At 42.6% G+C, this 23,330-nt stretch overlaps 1 protein-coding gene across 2 annotated transcripts in view; it reads left to right on the top strand.

Moving 5' to 3' along the window:
• The window catches only part of TMEM106C (transmembrane protein 106C), a 45,786-nt gene extending 35,899 nt beyond the window's left edge, over window positions 1-9,887 (top strand). For both annotated transcript variants that reach the window (XM_069758677.1, XM_069758676.1), the window contains 3 exons: window positions 397-446; window positions 1,140-1,193; window positions 8,064-9,887. In XM_069758677.1, the coding sequence (XP_069614778.1) occupies window positions 397-446; window positions 1,140-1,193; window positions 8,064-8,178 (219 nt within the window). In that variant the 3' untranslated portion in view covers window positions 8,179-9,887. The remainder of the gene's footprint in view (window positions 1-396; window positions 447-1,139; window positions 1,194-8,063) is intronic.
• Window positions 9,888-23,330: the final 13,443 nt, after the last annotated feature.

Below are 23,330 nucleotides of genomic sequence, written 5' to 3'. Positions count from 1 at the left end.
ACCTGAAAATTGATGAACATGCTGCGTTTTTTGCCGCGATGCGTTTTTTTCGCGGAAAAAAAACGCATCATGTGCACAAAACATGCGGAATTCATTCTAAATGATGGGATGCTTATTGTATGCGGTTTTGTTTGCGGTTTTATAGCGTTTTTATCGGGGAAAAAACGCAACATGTGCACACAGCCTAAGGGTTGTAGCCAGAATCTTTACACTACTCAACTCTTTATAGCGAGCTTTCCAGTTTTCTATGTATAAAATTAATGATTTTTTTAATTTAAAAACTATATAGTGGTGTAATTTTCGTTGTGTGTTCCTGTGTATAGTCTATATGTGGCCCTACACTACAGTATACACCAATGCGATTCATGGAGTAAATAATAATAACTTATATTTCAGGTGAATTTTACAGTAAAGTTGGAATTGGGGGGAATCCTGTCTTATTTATAGTAAGTATATGACTTCTTTAAAACAAAAAAAAAAACTTAAAGATCAATACAAGATGCACATTTTAAAAACACATGTTGTCTGCATTCACCTTTTTCTATGACATTGGCTATAATCTAATATACAGGAACCTCCACCTGTGCCGGATAGCAGATGTGTTGGGAAGGGGGCATCGATGAGGGAATAACAAAAGTTTTCCAGCTCTCGAAGATAAAACTCCCAATGCTTTGTTACAGAAGTTATTCAAAAACTCCACCTGCAATCACATTTTATTGAATTTTGAGATATTTTTTTTTACATTTTTTTTTACATTGGACGTTTTATCTTCAAGTACTAGAAGACTTTTGTTATTACCTTAGTTTTGTGTACCATAGTGGTCATAGACCAAAGAAAGCTGAGGAGAGTTGTCTCAGGTGATTAGATAAAAAATGATAGACAAACATGTTAAAAGTAAAGGTTATTAGATTGGTTTTTTTTGTTTGTTCTTAAACTCTGGTATAACAGAAAAATAGTGTTTTATTCTCAATAGTTAATATTCAGTATATTTTAAACAGAAAATTGCTTTCCTCCGTTTGAAATAATTTTGGTGGCCACTGTGAGTATCTCTTACGCTAACGGAAGGCACTGATATATATTTGAAGCAGTGAAGCTCGTAGGAAATGTATATTACCAGGTTAATCTTTTTCTTGTTTCAGTAACTTCTGCACCCTGACCACAGTTAAAGTGCACAACATTGTCGTCTTTGTCCGGTATGTGGAGCTATGTTTTTGCTTAATGTGTACTTTATCAATTATGTAATGCTTTTATATTTCTTAACATTGAAGGTTTCTCGTAAATGATCAAAGAGTCTACGACTACATATGTTGTCTAATTAGTTTTCTATATTTGGGGCTATTTTAGTGGTTATTTGTCTTTCTCCTTTTTTTGACTTTCTAGTTTATTTGGGGAAGTTAGTTAAGTATTATGAGGAATCATTTGGCCCCTTCCGGCATCGATCTTAGGTGCAGCTTCAACCTCTGCACCTCATATACCCCCACTCCTTTGAAATTGCACGCCGTGATGTCACTGCATCAGAATAATTATTGTGGAGCCATATAAAGATAATAAACTCAGTAAAATTATAACATGGGCGTAAAATATAAAGAATTGTCACAATGTAAAGAGTCCTCTCTCCTCGAATGAATAATAAAGACAATGATGTCGCAAAAGCTGGAAAAGGGTAACGATTAAATTAAAGTAACAAGGTGACAGTGATGTCATGGGTAGTGCACAAAGTGATTAAGTAAACGTGATAATATCGTAGCTCACTGATGTGTGATGTCATAGGAAAGAATAATTCCAAGCAATGATCTCCGTGTTGTCACACAACCGTGGTAATAAACTCAGCCTCATAAACAAGCTTAATACACTGATGTCCCACCAGAGTGATCAAAAACACAGTATCTTCACCTGATAATGACCAAGCCATGCAAATATGATTTCTTGGGCAACTTATGATATGAAAACAAATTGAAAAATAATTATATGTATGTGTATTTATCAAATTAGCTACCAAAGAATAATATATACAGCACTGTCAAAAGTTTTAGGCAAGCGTGGGAAAATGCTATAAAGTAAGAATGCCATAAAAAAATAAAAATTGAAGTGTTAATTTTTATCAATTAACAAAATGTAAAGTGAATGAAGAAAAGAGAAATCTAAATCAAATCAATATTTGGTGTGACCAATCTTTTGCCTTCAAAACAGCATGAATTTTTCAAGGTATACAGTTTTTGAAGGAGCTCAGCTGAGAGGTTGTTCCAACATCTTGGAGATCTAACCACAGATCTTCTGTGGATGTTCCTTGTGCAAATCCTTCTGTCTAAATGAAATCTCAGACAGACTCAATGTTGAGATCAGGGCTATATCATCACTTCCAAGGCTCCTTGTTCTTTCTTAAGCTGAAGATAGTTCTTAACCCCTTTCCGATGTTCGGCATAATAGTATGCCCACGTCAGAATCCCTCCCTTTGATGTGGGCACCGGCGCTTAACCCACATCTTTCCCGGCACATGTCAGCTGTTTTGAATCGCGATCCACCCGCGGCTGTTAGCTAGTTAAATGCCGCTGTCAATGTCTGACAACAGCATTTAACTCGCACTTTCCGGAAGCGCGCCGGAAAAACCCGCTCATCGGAGACACCGTCACATGATCGTGGGTCACTGATGGGTTGGCATGACAACCAGAGGTCTCCAGCAGACCTCTATGGTTGTCACTGTTGGATTGCTATGAGCGCCCCACATAAGAACTACTGCATCTAGTATTTTGTATAACTGCCATGAATTTTAAAGACAGCACCAAATCTTGTAGGCCTGGAATGAACAGGTTAACGACAAATTGCAACATCTATCTTTTTCCATTCTTCAAGAACAATCTCTTTTAGAGCCTGGATGCTGGATGGAGTGTGATGGCAACTTGTCTCTTCAGAATCCCCCATAGGTGTTCGATTGGGTTCAGATCAGGAGACACTTGGCCACTGAATCACTTTCATCCTGTTCTTTCAGAAATGCAACGTGTGCTTTGGATCACTATCATGTTGGAAAAGTGCACGTCTACCAAGGGCATGGAGTGATGGTGGCATCTTTTAATATAGAACAGTACATCTATGAGTTGACGATACCATCAATAAAAGCTAGCTCCCTGACCCCAGCAGCCCTCATGAGCCCCCACATAAGGACACTGCAACCACCATGTTGCAGTGCAGTCAATAATCTACTATATAATTGTCTAAGGGTCACTTCCATCTGTCTGTCTGTCTTTCTGTCTGTCTTTCTGTCTGTCTTTCTGTCTGTCTTTCTGTCTGTCCTTCTGTCTGTCACAGATATTCATTGGTCGTGGCCTCTGTCTGTCATGGAAATCCAAGTCGCTGATTGGTCGTGGCAAAACACCCACGACCATTGCCACGACCATTCTGCGACGGGCACAGTCCGGTGGAAAAATGGCCGTTCCTTCCTCACCGCAGTCAGTGCCCGCTCCATACTGCCCTCCAGTCAGCGCTCACACAGGGTTAATGGCAGCGTTAATGGACCGCGTTATGCCGCGGTGTAATGCATTCCATTAACGCAGCTATTAACCCTGTGTGACCAACTTTTTACTATTGATGCTGTGTATGCAGCATCAATAGTAAAAAGATCTAATGTTACAAATAATAATAATAAAAAAAAAAGGTTATTCTCGCCCTCCAACGTGCGTCCTGTCCTCGGCAGTGCACGTGGCAAGTTCCGGTTCCAAAGATGCTATGCAAGAAGGACCTGCCATGACGTCACGGTCACGGACATGCATATTCTAGAATACCCAATGCGTTAGAATCGGGCCACCATCTAGACCGGAAGCTGCCACATGCACCGCACACAAGCGCCAGGACTAGAATGGGCCCTCGGAACGTGAGTATATGTTTATTTTTTATTTTAAGTCTTTTTTAACCTGTTACATACGTGGCTGGGCAATATACTACGTCGCTGTGCAGTATACTACGTGGCTCTGTGCTGAATACTACGTCGCTGTGCAATATACTACGTGGCTGGGCAATATACTACGTGGCTGGGCAATATACTACGTGACTGGGCAATATACTACGCGACTGGGCAATATACTACGTGGCTGGGCAATATACTACGTGACTGGGCAATATACTACGTGACTGGGCAATATACTGCGTGACTGGGCAATATACTACGTGACTACGTGACTGGGCAATATACTACGTGACTGGGCAATATACTACGTGACTGGGCAATATACTACGTGACTGGGCAATATACTACATGACATACAAAGCCATCCACAACCTGTCTCCTCCATACATCTGCGACCTCGTCTCCCGGTACTCTCCTGCACGCAACCTCCGATCCTCACAAGATCTCCTTCTCTACTCCCCTCTTATCTCCTCTTCCCACAATCGCATACAAGATTTCTCTCGTGCATCCCCCCTACTCTGGAATTCTCTACCACAACATATCAGACTCTCGCCTACCATCGAAACCTTCAAAAAGAACCTGAAGACCCACCTTTTCCGACAAGCCTACAACCTGCAGTAACCACCGATCGACCAAACCGCTGCACGGCCAGCTCTACCCTACCTACTGTATCCTCACCCATCCCTTGTAGATTGTGAGCCCTCGCGGGCAGGGTCCTCTCTCCTCCTGTACCAGTTGTGACTTGTATTGTTCAAGATTATTGTACTTGTTTATTATGTATACCCCTCCTCACATGTAAAGCGCCATGGAATAAATGGCGCTATAATAATAAATAATAATACTACGTGACTGGGCAATATACTACGTGACTGGGCAATATACTACGTGACTGGGCAATATACTACGTGGCTGGGCAATATACTACGTGGCTGGGCAATATACTACGTGGCTGGGCAATATACTACGTGGCTGGGCAATATACTACGTGGCTGGGCAATATACTACGTGGCTGGGCAATATACTACGTGACTGGGCAATATACTACGTGACTGGGCAATATACTACGTGGCTGGGCAATATACTACGTGGCTGGGCAATATACTACGTGGCTGGGCAATATACTACGTGGCAGGGCAATATACTACATGGTTGGGCAATATACTACATGGGCTGGGCAATATACTACGTGGCTGGGCAATATACTACGTGGCTGGGCAATATACTACGTGGCTGGGCAATATACTACGTGGCTGGGCAATATACTACGTGGTTGGGCAATATACTACATGGGCTGGGCAATATACTACGTGGCTGGGCAATATACTACATGGGCTGGGCAATATACTACATGGGCTGGGCAATATACTACGTGACTGGGCAATATACTACATGGGCTGGGCAATATACTACGTCGCTGGGCAATATACTACGTGGCTGGGCAATATACTACGTGACTGGGCAATATACTACGTGACTGGGCAATATACTACGTGACTGGGCAATATACTACGTGACTGGGCAATATACTACGTGACTGGGCAATATACTACGTGGCTGGGCAATATACTACGTGGCTGGGCAATATACTACGTGGCTGGGCAATATACTACATGGTTGGGCAATATACTACGTGACTGGGCAATATACTACATGGGCTGGGCAATATACTACGTGGTTGGGCAATATACTACGTGGCTGGGCAATATACTACATGGGCTGGGCAATATACTACGTGGCTGGGCAATATACTACGTGGCTGGGCAATATACTACATGGGCTGGGCAATATACTACGTGGCTGGGCAATATACTACATGGGCTGGGCAATATACTACGTGACTGGGCAATATACTACGTGGCTGGGCAATATACTACGTGGCTGGGCAATATACTACATGGGCTGGGCAATATACTACGTGGCTGGGCAATATACTACGTGACTGGGCAATATACTACGTGACTGGGCAATATACTACGTGACTGGGCAATATACTACGTGACTGGGCAATATACTACGTGGCTGGGCAATATACTACGTGGCTGGGCAATATACTACGTGGCTGGGCAATATACTACGTGGCTGGGCAATATACTACGTGACTGGGCAATATACTACGTGACTGGGCAATATACTACGTGGCTGTGCAATATACTACGTGGCTGGGCAATATACTACGTGACTGGGCAATATACTACGTGGCTGGGCAATATACTACGTGACTGGGCAATATACTACATGGGCTGGGCAATATACTACGTGGTTGGGCAATATACTACGTGACTAAACAATATACTACGTGGGCTGTGCAATATACAACATGGACATGCATATTCTAGAATACCCGATGCGTTAGAATCGGGCCACCATCTAGTAACTGTATAATTATGCGTGTGTGTGTAAAATATATATATATATATATATATATATATATATATATATATATATATATATATATATATATATTTACAAAACTATTCACCCCCTTGGTATTTTTCATGTTTTGCTACCTCCCAACCTGGAATTTCACTGTTTTTTTGTTTGTTTTTTTGATGGTTTGTATCAGTTCATGTAAAGAACATGCCTACAACTGAACAATTTGGTTTTCTTATTTTGTGAAGCAAACAACAAATAGGAAAAAGTAACTGAAAACTTCAATGTGCATAACTATTTACCCCCTAAAATCAGTACTTTTGTAGAGCCTCCTTTTGCAGCAATTACATCTGCAAGTCTCTTTGGATAGGTCTCGATGAGCTTTCCACATCTTGCCACTGGGATTTTTGCCCATTCCTCAAGGCAAAACTGCTTCAGCGCTTTCAAGTTACCGTAGTTGGTTTCCTTTGGTAATCAGCAATCTTCAAGCCTCACCACAGATCTGGGATTTGACTGGGCCGCTACAAAACATTTACATGTTTACCCTTGAACCACTCGAGTGTTGCTTTAAGTCTTTGGGTATGTGCACACGTTGCGGTTTTTGCTGCGGATCCGCAGCGGTTTTGACGCTGCGGATCCGCAGCAGTTTTCTATGCGGTGTACAGTACAATGTTAACCTATGGAAAACAAAAACCGCTGTGCACATGCTGCGGAAAAAAACGTGCGGAAACGCTGCGGTTTATTTTCCGTCGCATGTCAATTCTTCGTGCGGAATCCGCAGCGGTTTGGCACCTGCTCCATGTTAAAAATCCGCAGGTGTAAAACCGCAGTGGAAACCGGACAAAAAACCGCGATAAATCCGCAGTACTTTTTGCACTGCGGATTTAATCAAATCCGCTGCGGAAAATTCCGCAACGGAATCCGCAGCGTGTGCACATGGCCTTAGTCTCGTGGAAAATTGAACCTCTATCCCAGTCTCAAATCACTTTGCACCATCCATCTTCCTTTTAGCTCGTGCCATTTTCCCTGTGCCTGCTATGAAAAACATCACCGCAGCAGTAAAAAAAAAAGACAAAAAAAAATCTAAAAAGTAAAGTAAACCAAAAAGTTGCCTTTTTTCCATGTTTGCTTTGCAATATATATGTGTATATACATATAGCAGTAATTTTATATGTAGCCCAAAACGGCACTAACATAATACATTTTTGTCTCACATTAACCAAAGCCTCAAATGGCCACATCAGTGAAGAAAATAATTATGGCTGCTGAAAGGCAAAAATGTAAAAAACTGTCAGTAAGGCCCTTCTGTTTGTGTGTGCCACAACTTATCTTATCTTATCTTTTTTTTTTTCTCCATTTATAAGGAAGATTTTTATGTCTGTTTTATAAATCTAGCACATTAGCAGTACTGTGGTCTTCCAAGTCCAGTATGAAATACACTTACAGATTCATGCTGCCCGAAAATACTATGTTGAAAAGCTGGCCGGTGACTATCTCTGCTGACTAGTCCGATGCGGCTTCTAGACGGCTTCTTCCTGCCCCAATCCCTTTGACGGACAGATCTCTCCTTATGTATGTACATAGTGGGAGACTTGTCAGTCACTTTGAGCGGGGCAAGGAGAAGCTGTTCAGAGGTGACCGGACTAGTCAGCCGCCACACACAGTCCGGCCTCTCCAAATTTACTTACTCTGAAACACCGCAGCATGGTTCGGGCAGCATGGATTTGACAGGTTCCCTTTAACAGGTAAGGCATTGCATTACTGATTTTTTTTTTTTTTTCTTTCCGTCTTGCAGAACATCGGTGAAGTTTTCTTACGTCGGGCACACCTCGCAGAGCTCCCTGGAGACTTACCAATATATCGATTGTGGTGCAAATTCTACAATACTGGTTGACCACCATGCTTTATAAACTAGCTGAAGCATCCTTAGCAATATGCGATCTTCTCCAGGGCGTCATCCACAGAAGCGAAGAAGCTACAATGGCACCAGCTTGGCACACATGTTTACAATGTAAAGTACTGGAATCTGCACTGGCGCTTTTTTTCTTGAGCATGCAGAGTTTGCATGATCACTGGATACTGGTGAAGAGGATCGATCACTGTTTTCTGAGTGGCATTATTTTTATTGCACTGGTGCCCCTTTTTTTCTGTACTATATTTTAGTCGGTTGTAAACTGTTTTCTAGTGATTAAAGACAGAGTTTTCAAAGTTTTAACATTTATTTTGTTAAGTTGTCCATGTTGTGCTGCAGTGTATAGCACAACGAGCCGCACAATGTGTCCCAAGTAAAATAGCAAAACTGGAGAAATGGCTAAAATACTTTTACCGTCGAAAGCTACAGGTAATTATTGCCCGGTAGAAGTATCGGAGCCATTGTGAAATTTTAAGTAGATATTTTCGTCATGTTTTGCTGCAGTATAAAATGTAACCTTCCCTTTATACATGGTATTATTGACCTTTGTGCTGAATGTTTTGCTTCTCCTTAGAGGGCTTGTCCAGCTAAAGAAAATGTATTTTTAAAATGTGTCTCTAATCTAAATATACTAATTTGAGGGGAATTAAATTCTCGAATTTAACAGAAAAAAAAAAATTCTCTAGAATAGTTTTTTTTTTTGTCATTCGCCCCACAAAGAGAGGAGCGGATCGCTTTGTGCAAGCCCGATCTATGGTCCAGGTCAGTGCATTTTGGCTGTGGCAGGAGATGTGTGAAGTTACTTACCCCATTGGGATCCCAGGCTCAGCTTATGAGTAGCCAAGCTGGCGAGACGTCACCTGTGTCCCACGTAGAAGATGCCAGGCCAGTGGATCAAACTGTTGAGGAACCTGAGGAAATTCTTAGATATCTTCTCCATGGCCTGAGAGCACTGACCTAGACTGCACAAAGTGATCTTTATCTCTAGCGCCATACTAATTCAGTGACATGGCAGGCAGCTGCGGCTGCCATTATGCTGATCCGTAGAAGGCCAGGCAAGCTTTTAAAAAGAAGACTAATACTCACCTTACCGCTCACCTGAACCGCCGTCCCTTCAGTCCATCGTCCAGTTTTCGACAACTCTTCTTTTCCCTTTATTTTGTCGTTCGGATTCTCTTTGGCCTCTTCACTCCAAGCCAGCACCTGTGATGTGAATAGTTCTCTGCTGTCCAGCGCACCATGCAGTCCCCCTAGTAATGGTACGGGGCACACTGACGTCTGAAGCTTTGGTGGAAGTCTTGGCCTGGAGGGAAGAGACCGAAGAAAATCTGTATGACGGGGAATGCAGAAAAGAAGAGATTTGGAGTACCGGATGACAAGCTGCAGTGTTGGTGGCACCAGTGATCAGTAAGATGACTATTCATTTTTCTTTGCGTTCTATCCTAGAGACCCTAGACCATAATAAGCCATTCAATTTGCAGAGAATTGAATGTGCCTGTAAAATCGACACGATTTTCCAAATTTGAATTGCATAATCTGACTGAAGAAATTCCCTGAAAATGTCTCGCGTTGACATATATTAAGGGATCCTGAACTGTTATATGTTCTGTTCAGATCAATGGACGCAATTTATTAGTCTTCAAAGATAAAAACCAAAAATGTTTAGGGAACACGCTTGCTAGATGGGTTTTTTTTTTTTTTTTTTTTCCACACAGGCGTACCCAGAATAATACCTTCAATGTATTATGTTAAAAAAAAAAAAGCTTACAAATATTATTTAGTAATTTTCTAGGAAATACTTATGCAAAACATAGAATTTCTACTGTACAAAGTGTAAAGAATTGTAAGATTGTGTATATGTCAAATAGTGGAAGCCAGTATAGTGTTTAAAGGGGCCTAGTTCTTTTAGATTAAACACTATCACCACAGTATTTGCAGACTGTCGCCACCTTCTCTGTCGCCACCTTCTCTGTATCCACTCTCCTTATTACTCCATTTTATCACAAAAATAAACTTTGCAAATAGTTTTTATAGAAAATGCCCATGGTCACTCACTGCAAACACTGACCTAGTACATGTCACTTCTTTGAAGCAAATCCTGACAGAAATCCCTTCAATCTAGGCCTAGGCACTGTCCAAACAGCTGCAGTCAGTACTTCAGGGGAAAAAAACTCTTCCAAAACTGCTTCAAGAAAAGAAAAACTTTCCCAATTCATGAAACACTTTCTCTTTGAAAAACACATGTTTTTTGAACATCTCAAAAAGCTTAATGTGAACACTGCCTCTCCGAGAAAGCTTAAACGTATCTCTTGTAAATAAAGTATTAAAGTGGTTGTACAGGACTTGTATATTAAGGACCTATCGGTACGGTAGGTAATTGATATCCCATTGATGGGGGCCCAATACTTGTTACCCCCATCGATCAGCTGTTATCTGCTCCAGCGGTTGCTGGATAGAAGCAATGTACAGGGTGGAACACCGCAGCCCCGCACATTGTATAGTGGTTGTTCTTGGGTATTGCAGCTTTGCTATTATTAAGTGCACTAGATGGAGGCACGATGCTATCGCATCGGGAAGGCGGTAGTGTCACGATGGGGGCAGGCATGCAGCGCTGTTGTTGCCTAATGGCATCCTGTGATAATCTAATGACTTTTGCATCAGGGGACTCATGTGCTTGACGCCTACGCTTATATGCATTGTTTTTTTTCCCAGCGATGTTGTTGCTCTTCAAGAGTCTCATTTGCCGTTTGTTGTCTTCGACGTTGTGCCTTTGCTGCTTTCCTTTCATTTTCATTGGCGTACTTTTTAGGAGGAGCCATGTTGGCGTTGATCTTTGCTTTTTTAAAGGGGTTTTCCCACGGACAAAAGTTCATTTTAAAAATTGACTGTGTCTGACCATGTACCGAACATACCACAGCTCCTGGGCAGGGGAGGAAGCAAAAGACAATACTGACATTACAGCAGGAGATCGCAGAGGATACATTTTGTGAGGTAAAATATTGTTTTTAAAACAGTCAGTGAAATATTTTACCTCACAAAATGAATCCTCTGTGATCCCCTGCTGTAATGTCAGTATTGTCTTTTGCTTCCTCCCCTGCCCAGGAGAGGTTGCATGCTCCGTACACGGTCCGACAAAGTCAATTTTTAAAATTAACTTTCGTTCGTGGGAAAACCCCTTTATTGTGACCGGCTTCCTCTGCCAGTAGACACGTCGCGCATCTGCTGCCGGGATCAGCCGAATGATTCACTGCGCCTGCGCGTAGTTCACGCTGGTGCAGTAAATCAGACCGCCACCATCTTTGTGCAGACAGATAGCGGCGGTCACATTAAAACTGCGCATGCGCTCCTCCTGTACAAAGCTGGCGGCAGTGAATCATTCGGCTGATCCCGGCGACGGCGTGTTCACGACGGTGTTCCACTGCTGGTACCGCGCAAGAGGCTGCGTAGAGCGTATACAGTGTGTGAGTGTGTGTGGTGCGTACGGCGTATACAGTGTGTGTGTGGTGCGACGGTGTTCCGCTGGTGGTACCGAGCAATAGATTGGTATCAGCAGCAGTTTCCATATTGAGACACCCATCACTTGGGTGTCCCAATGTGGCGGTCAGTGAACTTCCTCCGCTTGGAATTCTGGGATACGGTTACATCTGGGCAAAACAGGAAATGAAAACATTACAAGGCAATTATATAAATAGGAGATAAAGTGCAGAATGTGGGACAGACCACTAAACAATGTACGTAGCTGTGCTGTTCTGCTTGATACTTCGCTTATATCAGCGAATCACTGGAGCAGATAACAGCTGACTGGCAAAGTGCCGGACCCCTCACCTATCTGATATAGATGACTATACTGACCGCTACAAATGTCCATTCTGTTGTTTTTATATTTAAAATGTATAAAGAAAAAAAAAAAGCTCACCAGATGGTATAACAGTCTAAGGCCTGAAGTAAGGTCACCAAGGGTTAATTGGAGTCTGTCCAAACCGTTGATTGACAGCTCTGGCTGAGAGCAAGGCAGAGAGAGGTGGAAAACATGTTGGTGGTGCACTGAGCACATCATTAGAGTATTTGTATAAAAAATTATTTCTGAAAAACGCAGCAACAATTTTGGACATTGAGTATGATATTTATTATGTGACCCCTTTCTGCAGGCTGCCCTTGGTTTGCAGAGTCACTTTGTGCGGACAGACCCCCTTTAACATTCCACAGAGCATTACATATTATACCTCGCTGTCTGTTTGGTTTTACCTCATTTTAGTTTTGATGTCACTTGTCTGACATGTTGGTGTTAATTATTAAAGGTCAGTCGTGTGTTGTCAATACTTGGAATACTTTAGACTTCATGTTTTGACTGTTCAACTTCATGAAGTGGGATCTGTTTGCATTCTTATCTTGATTGTGGACATTGGTGACCTCTCTGATTTTCCTATATTTAAATTGTAAGATAATGTCCAGGATTTAGATATTGAGAACCTATGCTTAGGATCGCTATCACATCAGTGGAGGCTGTACACCTGGCATCTCCATCGATCAGTTGCTTGCTTGTCCCAGGGTGGCCAGAACCAAGCACCACAGCTCGATACACTGTGTAGTGGTCGCTCTTGGGTACTGCAGTTCAGCTCCTATTCTCTTCAATCAGAGCTGAGCTGCAGTACCCCAGAACAGCCACTAGGTGTGTACTGACTGTGTGGCGCTCCAGGTGTATGAGCTGTCTACATCCAGCCACACAGCGGATCTGTGGGATGCCTGATATTGATGACCAATCCTAATGACAAGTCGGTATTATTTTACTTCTGGACATCCCCTTTAAGAGTTTTGCAGGGATAGAACTAATGGTCTGCTTTTTTTGTCCCCCAGTTTAAGCTTTTGTTCATGAGTTGTTTGGTATTTTAGCTCGGCCTAATTTACCTAAATTGGAGCTGCCTTCAGTACTAAACCTAACCCATGGACAGGAGTTTTGCATTGTCTGTGCTGCCGATTCTCGGGTCATTTATTCCAATCCTGGAAACCCCTTTAGTGTATAATTATACAACTGTAGAGATCATTATTTTCTATGATTAGGATAAAATGTCCGTGTTTTTGGGATCTATAGTTTTCTGATATCCGTTAGTTACACCATGCTCGCCAGCGTTTACTCATATATAATAGTCTTATTATTTGCTTTTCTCTGTGTCCTTTATGAGAAAATAGGACATATTTCTATTTAATTGTTGCTTTGGCAACATCACTAAGCGCAAACTCTTTATTACTGCACATAGACCTAGATTTACTAGTTTAATTTCAGTGGTACAAATGGGATTAAAACCCATCACATTAATAAAATGATGTTTTTTATGTATTGTTTGCCTCCATGTATGTTCAGTAGATGTTCTAGTGCAATAATAAGGCTGGGTCCATTAGATGTTCTTCTCATGCAATAACATAAATAAACTCCTACAATAACCTTTGTGCTTCTACATTTTTATGTTATGTTAGAGAACTTATTTTTTGTATTTATTTTATATTCTCAGGTCAAAAATCATCACGGTTGGTAAAATGTGGTTGTGATGAGGACAAGAGACTGTGGATGTGACTCAAGTAGTTCTGCTCTTCGGTACCGTAATGGTATCTTTTACATAAGAAGTGTAAATTGCAAAGTGCCTGTAAGGGTACCGTCACACAGTGCAATTTTGATCGTTACGACGGCACGATTCGTGACGTTCCAGCGACATAGTTACGATCTTGCAGTGTCTGACACGCTCCTGCGATCAGGGACCCCACTGAGAATCGTACGTCGTAGCAGATCGTTTGAAACTTTCTTTCGTCGTCTAGTGTCCCGCTGTGGCGGCATGATCGCATGGTGTAACAAAGGTGTGCACGATATTGTATACGATGTGCGCATAGTAACCAACGGCTTCTACATCGCACATACGTCATTGCAAAGTGTGACAGCAGTCTACGACGCTGGAGCGATATTGTTACAATGCTGAAGCGTCACGGATCATGCCGTCGTAGCGATCAAAATGCTACTGTGTGACGGTACCCTAAAAACAAGCAATTTACTGCTCTTTAAAATTCCTCTCTGTTCAAAGATCGAAGTGCTTTTTAATTTGATGCTTTGCAATTCGTTCCCTAGGTTACAAGTATCGGAGGTGGACGGTTACCTAGGCAAGGAGCGTGCACTTGTACTCTTTGCTACAGAGCTGGTAAGTGCTGCTGTGAAGCTGGTCAGGTCTCTGGATCCTCCCAGCTTCAGTGTCCCTGCACTCCCTGATGCTGAAGCGCTCACAGTTCAGGCCAGCAATGCAATAATGCCTCTGGTCCAAACTGTCAATCAAACAGGAATGGGGGTGGTGGGACGTGACAAACGTGTACCCCCTGGACCTCTTTAGACGTCATGTATTGAAGTGGTAGAAGTACCTCGATGATGTCCTCTTCTTTTGGACTGACTCTTCAGAATTGTGTTCCAAGTTCATTTCCACTCTTAACTCTTGTAACATAGTTCTAGCCTCGACTATGGCCACCAGCTGGAATTTTCTGGATGTGTAGCTCTCAATAAAATCATGTGTAGTTCCTGTGTTGAAAGCTACACTTCCAGAAAATTCAAGCTGGTGGCCAAAGTAGAAGCTAGAACTATGTTACAAGGGTGACCTCGACACTTTTTCGTAAAGTTACTTCTACAAACAGCTTACTTCACTTCTGTATCTTTCATCCTTCACACCTTCCTTTCGGTCAATTCATCAGGGCTAAACGCAACTCTAGTGACATCTGAGTTTTAAGAGAACCAGTCAGGTCCCCGTGCCCACCAATTTAGCAGCATTCAGCAATATATGATTAAACTCCCTCCCTAACCAGGCCTATATAGCATAATACTATTAAATGCTTTATTAAAGCATTTATATCTTCCGGTTTTCCTATGCTAATGAGGGCTTTGACTAGTCAATGGGGCGTTATTTCCCCAAACTAGTCTGCTTTCTTTCCATGTTTCCATCATTTGCACAAGCCAAACATGCACAGAGCGTGCATCTGAAGCTGGAGAGCGTACACCCAGCGTCAGAGGCGCACTGTGCATGACTGAAAGTTCAGAAGATGGTTTCCGGTCATTCACAGTGCATGCCTCTGAAGCCAGGAAGCATAGACCCGGCTTCAGAGACGCCATGTCGCTACCTGAATGAGCGGCTGGTGTGCACAGATTTGCATGATGTCTGCTAACATGGAAAGCTAACGCCCCTTCGACTAGTAAAAGCCCTCATTAGCATAGGGAAAGCGGAGGTTATAAACCCTTTTTTTAAAATCATTTATATAACTGAGTTGTGTTATGCAATGATAGATAGGAAAGAAATTTAATCATACACAGCTGTATGCTGCTGGATTGCAGGCCATGGGGGACCTGACAGGTTAACTTGCAGGCTGGAGAACTCGCTCAAAGGTTTAGGACCAGAGAGTACCCTAAACAAGTGATTAATGACACCCTTCATTGTGTTCATCAACAGAATAGGACCGACTTGTTACATCCTAGGACTAAACCGTGTGATAATTTCATCCGGCTGGTCACCGCCTTCAATAACCAGTGGCAAGATCTCCGCAAATTGCTCAATTAAAATTGGAGTATCCTACTGGCGGAACCAAAATTGAGGGACACTCTTAATGGCTAGAAGGGCTAAGAATTTAAGGGAAGTGCATTGAACAGCAAGGTGGATTGCTGCTGAGGGGAAAGAGAGAAAAAAAAAAAAAAATATATATATATATATATATATATATATATATATATATATATATATATATATATATATATATATATATATATATATATATATATATATATATATATATATATATATATATATGTTACATATGGGCAGCACGGTGGCGCAGTGGTTAGCACAGTAGCCTTGCAGCGCTGGGGTCCTGGGTTCTAATCCCACTCAGGACAACATCTGCAAAGAGTTTGTATGTTCTCTCCGTGTTTGCGTGGGTTTCCTCCGGGCACTCCGGTTTCCTCCCACATTCCAAAGACATACTGATAGGGATTCTAGATTGTGAGCCCCATCGGGGACAGTGATGATAATGTGTGCAAACTGTAAAGCGCTGCGGAATATGTTAGCGCTATATAAAAATAAAGATTATTATTATTATTTACATATAGACCAAAAATTTGGACACACCTCATTTTAAAGATTTTTCTGTATGTTCATGACTGTAAAAATTGTAAATTCACACTGAAGGCATCAAAACTATGAATTAACACATGAGGAATTATATACCTAACAAAAAAGTGTGAAACAACTGAAAATATGTCTTATATTCTAGGTTCTTCAAAGTAGCCACCTTTTGCTTTGATGACTTTGCTTTGCACACTCTTGGAATTCTCTTGATGAGCTGCAAGAGGTAGTCAGCGGAAATATTTTTCACGTGACAGGTGTGCCCTGTCAGGTGTAAGTGGGATTTCTTGCCTTGTAAATGGGGTTGGGGCCATCAGTTGTGTTGAGCAGAAGTCTGGTGGATACACAGCTGATAGTCCTACTGAATAGACTGTTAGCTGCTTTTTTCTTGCCATAATACAAATTCTAAGTAAAGAAAAACGAGTGGCCATCATTACTTTAAGAAATGAAGGTCAGTCTGTCCGAAAAATTGGAAAAGCTTTGAAAGTGTCCTCAAGTGCAGTTGCAAAAACCATGACGCATGACGAAGCTGCAGGACAGCGAAACGCGCGTCGAGGTCTTCTGGGTACCGCATATTCACCTATACTATGGCTACAGGTAATGGACACATTAGACTTTCTATATGGTAGATGGGATATGACGTTTAGTTGGTACGGCCTTTTCACAGACTTTATACTTAGATACCGGCATATTGGTTGTGTACCATATGGGCTTATATCTATAGGCCTATGGCCCATCTATTAGGCATATGAGGTATGGTCCGCCGTAGTACCATAATTACTTATAGTATATTTTACTCGGATATTAGATGTTATGTATATTGGTGTCTATGGGAGTTCCCAGTTTGTATGTCTCTGTTGTCACATCATATAGTCCATTGACAGCAGAGTTTTAGGATTTCCATCTCTGTTGCTACTATTTATATATCAGTCTTGATATTTGTATATATACACATGCATTGTCATTGTTGGATGTATTTTTCCAATATATAATAAAGAGTTGTTATTTCTACTTATTATCGATTGTGTTTACTTCACTATCTCTATTGGTTATAGTTGTTGAGTTGTGGAGAGGATCGCTTTACCTAAATTTAGAGGAGTGGTTTTTGGTGGTAAGCACTACAAATAAACTGGCTCACATCAGGAAAGGAAGACCAAGAGTCACCTCTGCTTCTGAAGTTTCTCCGAGTCGCCAGCCTCAGAAATGGCAGGTTAAAGGGACACTGTCACCTGAATTTGGAGGGAACAATCTTCAGCCATAGAGGCGGGGTTTTCGGGTGTTTGATCCACCCTTTCCTTACCCGCTGGCTGCATGCTGGCTGCAATATTGGCTCCAGTAAGTCACTGGAGTGACTGCTCCAGGAAGGAGGGAAATAAAAGAGCAGGGCAGGCCAGACAGGTGCTGGTAGTGGGGGACTCAATTATTAGGGGAACAGATAGGGCAATCTGTCACAAAGACGGATCGTCGAACGGTGTGCTGCCTACCTGGCGCTCAAGTCTGACACATCACTGATCGGGTGGACAGATTACTGGGAGGGGCTGGTGAGGACCCAGCGGTCATGGTGCACATTGGCACAAATGACAAAGTTAGAGGTAGGTGGAAGGTCCTTAAAAACGATTTCAGGGAATTAGGCTGCAAGCTGAAAGCAAGGACCTCCAACATGGTATTTTCTGAAATACTGCCTGTACCACGTGCCACGCCAGAGAGGCAATGGGAGATTATGGAGGTTAATAAGTGGCTCAAGAATTGGTGTAGGAAGGAGGGGTTTGGGTTCCTGCAGAACTGGGACGATTTCTCAGTTGGCTACAGGTTCTACGCTAGGAACGGGCTGCACCTCAATGGGGAAGGTGCAGCTGTGCTAGCCATTTTCTCCCCCAGAAGGTTGGAGGAGTGTTTAAACTAGGGAATGAGGGGCAGGGTATTCATTTTATAGGAGGGGAAGATAGTGCAAATAGAGACCTGGGCACAAATAAGGAAATTGGGGGTGGTGGTGGCATGGGGGGTGGGGTTAGATCAATTAATAATTTAAGAAAGAATAGAGGTGCAGAGAGATGCATAAAATGTATGTATACTAATGCCAAAAGCCTTGCCAACAAAATGGACGAATTCGAATTAATGGTGTTGGAGCATAATTATGACATGGTGGGGATATCTCGTTAATAGAAATAGCGCGTGCACTATTAGAAATGGTGCAAAAGGTAGGTTCCCACATCTTTGTAGTACATAAAATGATAAACCTTTGCACTCAACTTAATGCTCAGGTGAACTTTATTGTAGTACTTAAACGTTTCGGTCCAAAACATACAGGACCTTCATCAGTAACTACAAAGGTGAAATAAATATATACATAAATACAGTGCAGTGAAAAAATAAAATATATACAAAATATATACAAAATCCTGCCAGTATATAATGAAGCTGAGCCAAAACTGAAAATGGATCACATGAAGGAAATATGTATTTAGACATAATGTCAAGCAGAGCGAGAGGTATAATATCTGGCACCAATGTGCACTTAGAGAAAGGTGAAAGAAAATGAAAGATGGAAAAAATGAACGAAACTACAACATACCGTACTAGTGGGTAAATGAAGGAATAAGGTATGGAACAAACTAGTCCCAGGACACGAGGAAGGCAGCGCCTATATGGAAAATTGTGAGGGGTGTTATGTAAAAGGAACCACATCTAAATGCCCAAGCTAAAATAAAGGGAAGCCGTACCTGAAATAACCCTGAGAGTAGCGCCCAAAAGGCTAAGGGAAGGGAAAAAGATGTATATGTAAACATATAAAAAGGTACCAACGGAAGAATACCATGTGCCAAGGGAAACATATATATATATATATATATATATATATATATATTATATATTACCTGCGGGATGATAACGAGTGCCCCGGATAGACGCGGTGTCCCCCGCTAGTCTGTGCTAAGGCCGGCAAGTACGCATACAAATAGAAAGAAGGCGTGTCCCAAGAGGTGGCGCGCACGAATCAGAGAGCGCCACACGTGGGCGAAAGTGACGCCGCGGGAAGAGCAACAGGCGCGTCTCCTAGGAAACGAGGTGTAACGCCGGTAAATGGTCCGCAGGTATGGGGAAGTACTACAACAGGAACATTCCCCCCGGAACGAGGAGCGGCAAGGGTGGTTCCTGATGGGGATGTAGCGCTAAACAAATAGACAAAAGGGGGAAGGACCTATAATAGAATGACGTGGCCACAGTGGGTGTACACACAAAAAGAGAATACATGCTGAATGGTGAAACATATAGTGTCTCCGAGGTATATGGCATAACAAATGTGCAGTGGGTAAAGTCCAGTGGTACGGAGTCCGGGCGGTGGTGTGACAGCAATGGCAGTATAGCAGAGATATACTTCAATAAAGACGACTCTATAATAGAAAAAAGAAAATTAGGACCAGAAAACAAGGCACATCTGTATTACATACTCTATCTTAGAACAATGGTAATGAGCCTACATAGAGAACTAGTGACACCTGGGAAAATCCCGAAGGGCTAAACAAAGAAACATATGGCTGATATATCAACTGGTGACATAGATGAGCTAAACACACTTAGATATAGAGACATACACCAATATATATGTATATATACATATATACGCGTGTGCCCACATCAAGACACCCACATGATACCTGGACTAAAAATGCATACAACTACATGAGGTATAAGGACGGAACCTATGGATAAGGTGGATCACATACTTATATATTTACAAATGAGACCGGGCCCAAGATAAAGGGGGGCTCACGATTATAAGAAGGCTGCCAGGTCATAGTCCCTATTGAGGCCCTTGGGGTATAGAGTGTCCAGAGTGAATCCAAAAGGCCTCTCTGCGTTTTAGGTGAGATATTCTATTCCCTCCCCGTCTGAGTATGGGGACATGCTCAATGACCTGAAATTTGAGCTGTGAGACGGTGTGACCCTTGTCACTGAAATGTGCGGGGATGGGTAATAACAAATTTTGACAGCGTATAGTAGATTTATGTTTTGAAATTCGGTTGCAGATGGCCTGCGTTGTTTCACCCACATATAGTAAGCCGCACGGACATTTGATTATGTAGATGGCCCATGATGTGTCACAGGTGAAAAAATCCGGTATAGGGAAGGTTTTACCCGAATGAGGATGGTGAAACAAAGAGCCCTTGAGTACGTTGTTACACTGGGAACAGTGGAGGCAAGGGAAGGTTCCTATACGTGGAGTTTGTAGGAACCGTTGGCGTGGTATCAATTTATTGGTGCCAATATCCGCTTTCACCAGTGAATCTTTAAGGTTTGGTGCCCGTCTAAAACAGGGAAGGAAAGGTTCATGAAATTCAGGAACCTCCGGGTGAGCACTTGATAGGAGATGCCAATGTCTACGGATAGATTTGTGTAGGACAAATGCGAAAGGGTGAAACGAATGTACGAAGGGGATGCGTTTGGCTGATTTATTAGGTCTCGGTTGAGAAGGGGCCAGTGCTGTCTGGAGTTTAGAAGCTGGGTAGCCACGTTGTGAAAATTTGGATGCCATTTCACGCAACCTGGTAGGGCGGAGTTCTGGGTCTGAAACTATTCTGGAGACTCGATGGAATTGGGACCGAGGTATAGACTGTTTTGTAGAGGGAGGATGAAAGCTGGTAAAGTGTAATAGGCTATTGCGGTCGGTGCTTTTGGTGTATAGATCAGTCGAGATGGCCCCATCTGGTTTGCGTATAACCATAGTATCCAGGTAGTTGATCTTACTGGAATCATGTGACATCGTGAAAGAAATCCCGGGCCAGGCTGTATTAAGCCACTCGAAGGAAGTGAGGGCTTCCAATGTGCCCCCCCATATGCAGAACACGTCGTCTATATAGCGCTTCCATAGGAGGACGCTGGATAGAAACACCGGGTTAGGATAAATCTTACTCTCCTCAAAGTCGGCCATGTAACAATTAGCATAGGGGGGTGCTACATTGGAGCCCATCGCGGTGCCACGGACCTGCAGATAGAAATCATCCTGAAACATGAAGTGGTTAGACGTCAGAATAACAGTTAAAAGTTCAATGCATAGGTTGACCTGGTCATTGTGGAGACCTGACTGTGTTAATAGCTTATGTACCGAGTTTATCCCCTCTAGGTGTGGAATCGAAGTATAGAGATCTTTGACGTCCATAGTTACTAGTAAAGCTGTAGGTGGGATATCATTAAGACCTTTTAAGACTTTAAGAAAAGCTCCTGTATCAAGAATGTAAGATCTAGATTTCTGTATCAGGGGTGTCAGAATTTTTTCGAGATATACTGCTAGAGGAGATAAAATGGAATCAGTGGAGGCCACAATAGGCCTCCCTGGGGGGTTTTCCAGGTTTTTATGTATTTTAGGAATGGTATAGAAGACCGGGGTAACCGGATCCAAATTGGTTAGAAAGTCACAAGTTTTCGAGTCTAAGATACCCAATGAAGTGTATTTGGTAAGTATATCAGAAATACTCTGACGAATGGACGCCGTGGGGTCCCCAGGGAGTATACGGTAAATGGATGTATCATTCAGTTGTCGGGAGATCTCACGTAAATAGTCCGTCTTATTCATGACCACTAGGGCCCCGCCTTTATCGGCCGGTTTGATGACTATATTCCTATCCTCCTGAAGCCCTCGTAGAGCCTGGCGTTCAAGAGGGGTTAGATTGGGGGGGTAAAAAAGTTTACCTCTATTGATATCATCTTTTAATTGGTAAAAAGAAGTTTGAACAAACCCAATGAAGGTCTCCATGGCATGGGACCCATGGGGAGGCCTAAAACGGCTCTTCTTATGTAACCCCAGACTGCGAGCCGACATGATGGAAGGAGAAATATCTGTCTGAGGGGGAGGAGTGGTAGAAAAATATGCTTTTAGCCTAAGTGTCCGGAAAAACCGCTGAAGGTCCATTTCCAAATCAAAAGTACGACAACGATAAGTAGGACAAAAGGATAGTCCTTTTTGTAAAACATTGTGTTCCGCCACCCCCAGAGTCCTGTCCGAAATGTTAATCACCAGCGGGTTTGTACCTGGGATCTCGTAACTCGTACTGGATCTGGAGTGCGACCTGTGCCCATGGCCCCGCCTCGTTGCTTTCTTCGCGGTGGACGTTGACGTTGTCCTAAAAAATGTGGCAAGGTAGGTGGAGGGTCGTTGCGCTCTTGTTCTGAACCCGAGGAGGCATAGTCGAAGGATGAACGGGGAGAGGGACGAGATGGATATCGTCGGTTGGAGGAGGCGTCCTGCCATTTGTATACCTGATTCCGCTCGTAATCTACCGTGTCTCTATTGAACTTGATTCTTTTCCTCTCCTCAGTCTCGTGGCGATGTTTTTCGATATTCTTGGAGATCTGTTCCTTCAGGGAGCTCAGTTCCTCAGGAGAACCTGTTGTCATGAGTTGCGCCTCAATCGATTTGATGTTCTCCGAACTCGTGGCGATGGCTTTCTGTAGGTGCTCAATGGTCAAAGTAATAATATCGAAAGAACATTTATTGAGAATCTGTTCATACTTGGTACAGTAGTCAGGAGAGTCCCGAAACAGTGTGGGACGAAGAGGTACGCGGAGGCCCCTAGGGATCCTCTGTACCCGAAGGTATTCCGTGAGAGTGGCACAGTGAAGCTCGATATTAACAAAGTGGCGGAGCTCTCGCTCCAGGTCACGTCCCCGTGATTCTCTCGGTGGAACTTTCAAGAACTCACAACTAAGTGTAGAACGTGCCAGAATATTAGAAGTCTCCTCTGCATTATAGGAGAAGGTGGTCATGACCCACTAATGTGCTACGCGTAAGGGGATATAACGTTAATAGAAATAGCGCGTGCACTATTAGAAATGGTGCAAAAGGTAGGTTCCCACACCTTTGTAGTACATAAAATGATAAACCTTTGCACTCAACTTAATGCTCAGGTGAACTTTATTGTAGTACTTAAACGTTTCGGTCCAAAACATACAGGACCTTCATCAGTAACTACAAAGGTGAAATAAATATATACATAAATACAGTGCAGCCATATGTTTC

The sequence above is a fragment of the Ranitomeya imitator genome, chromosome 3 (assembly GCF_032444005.1).
Source record: "Ranitomeya imitator isolate aRanImi1 chromosome 3, aRanImi1.pri, whole genome shotgun sequence".
NCBI lineage: Eukaryota > Metazoa > Chordata > Amphibia > Anura > Dendrobatidae > Ranitomeya > Ranitomeya imitator.
The sequence above is the reverse complement of the archived record's forward strand: the minus strand, read 5'-3'. Positions and strand labels throughout refer to the sequence as shown.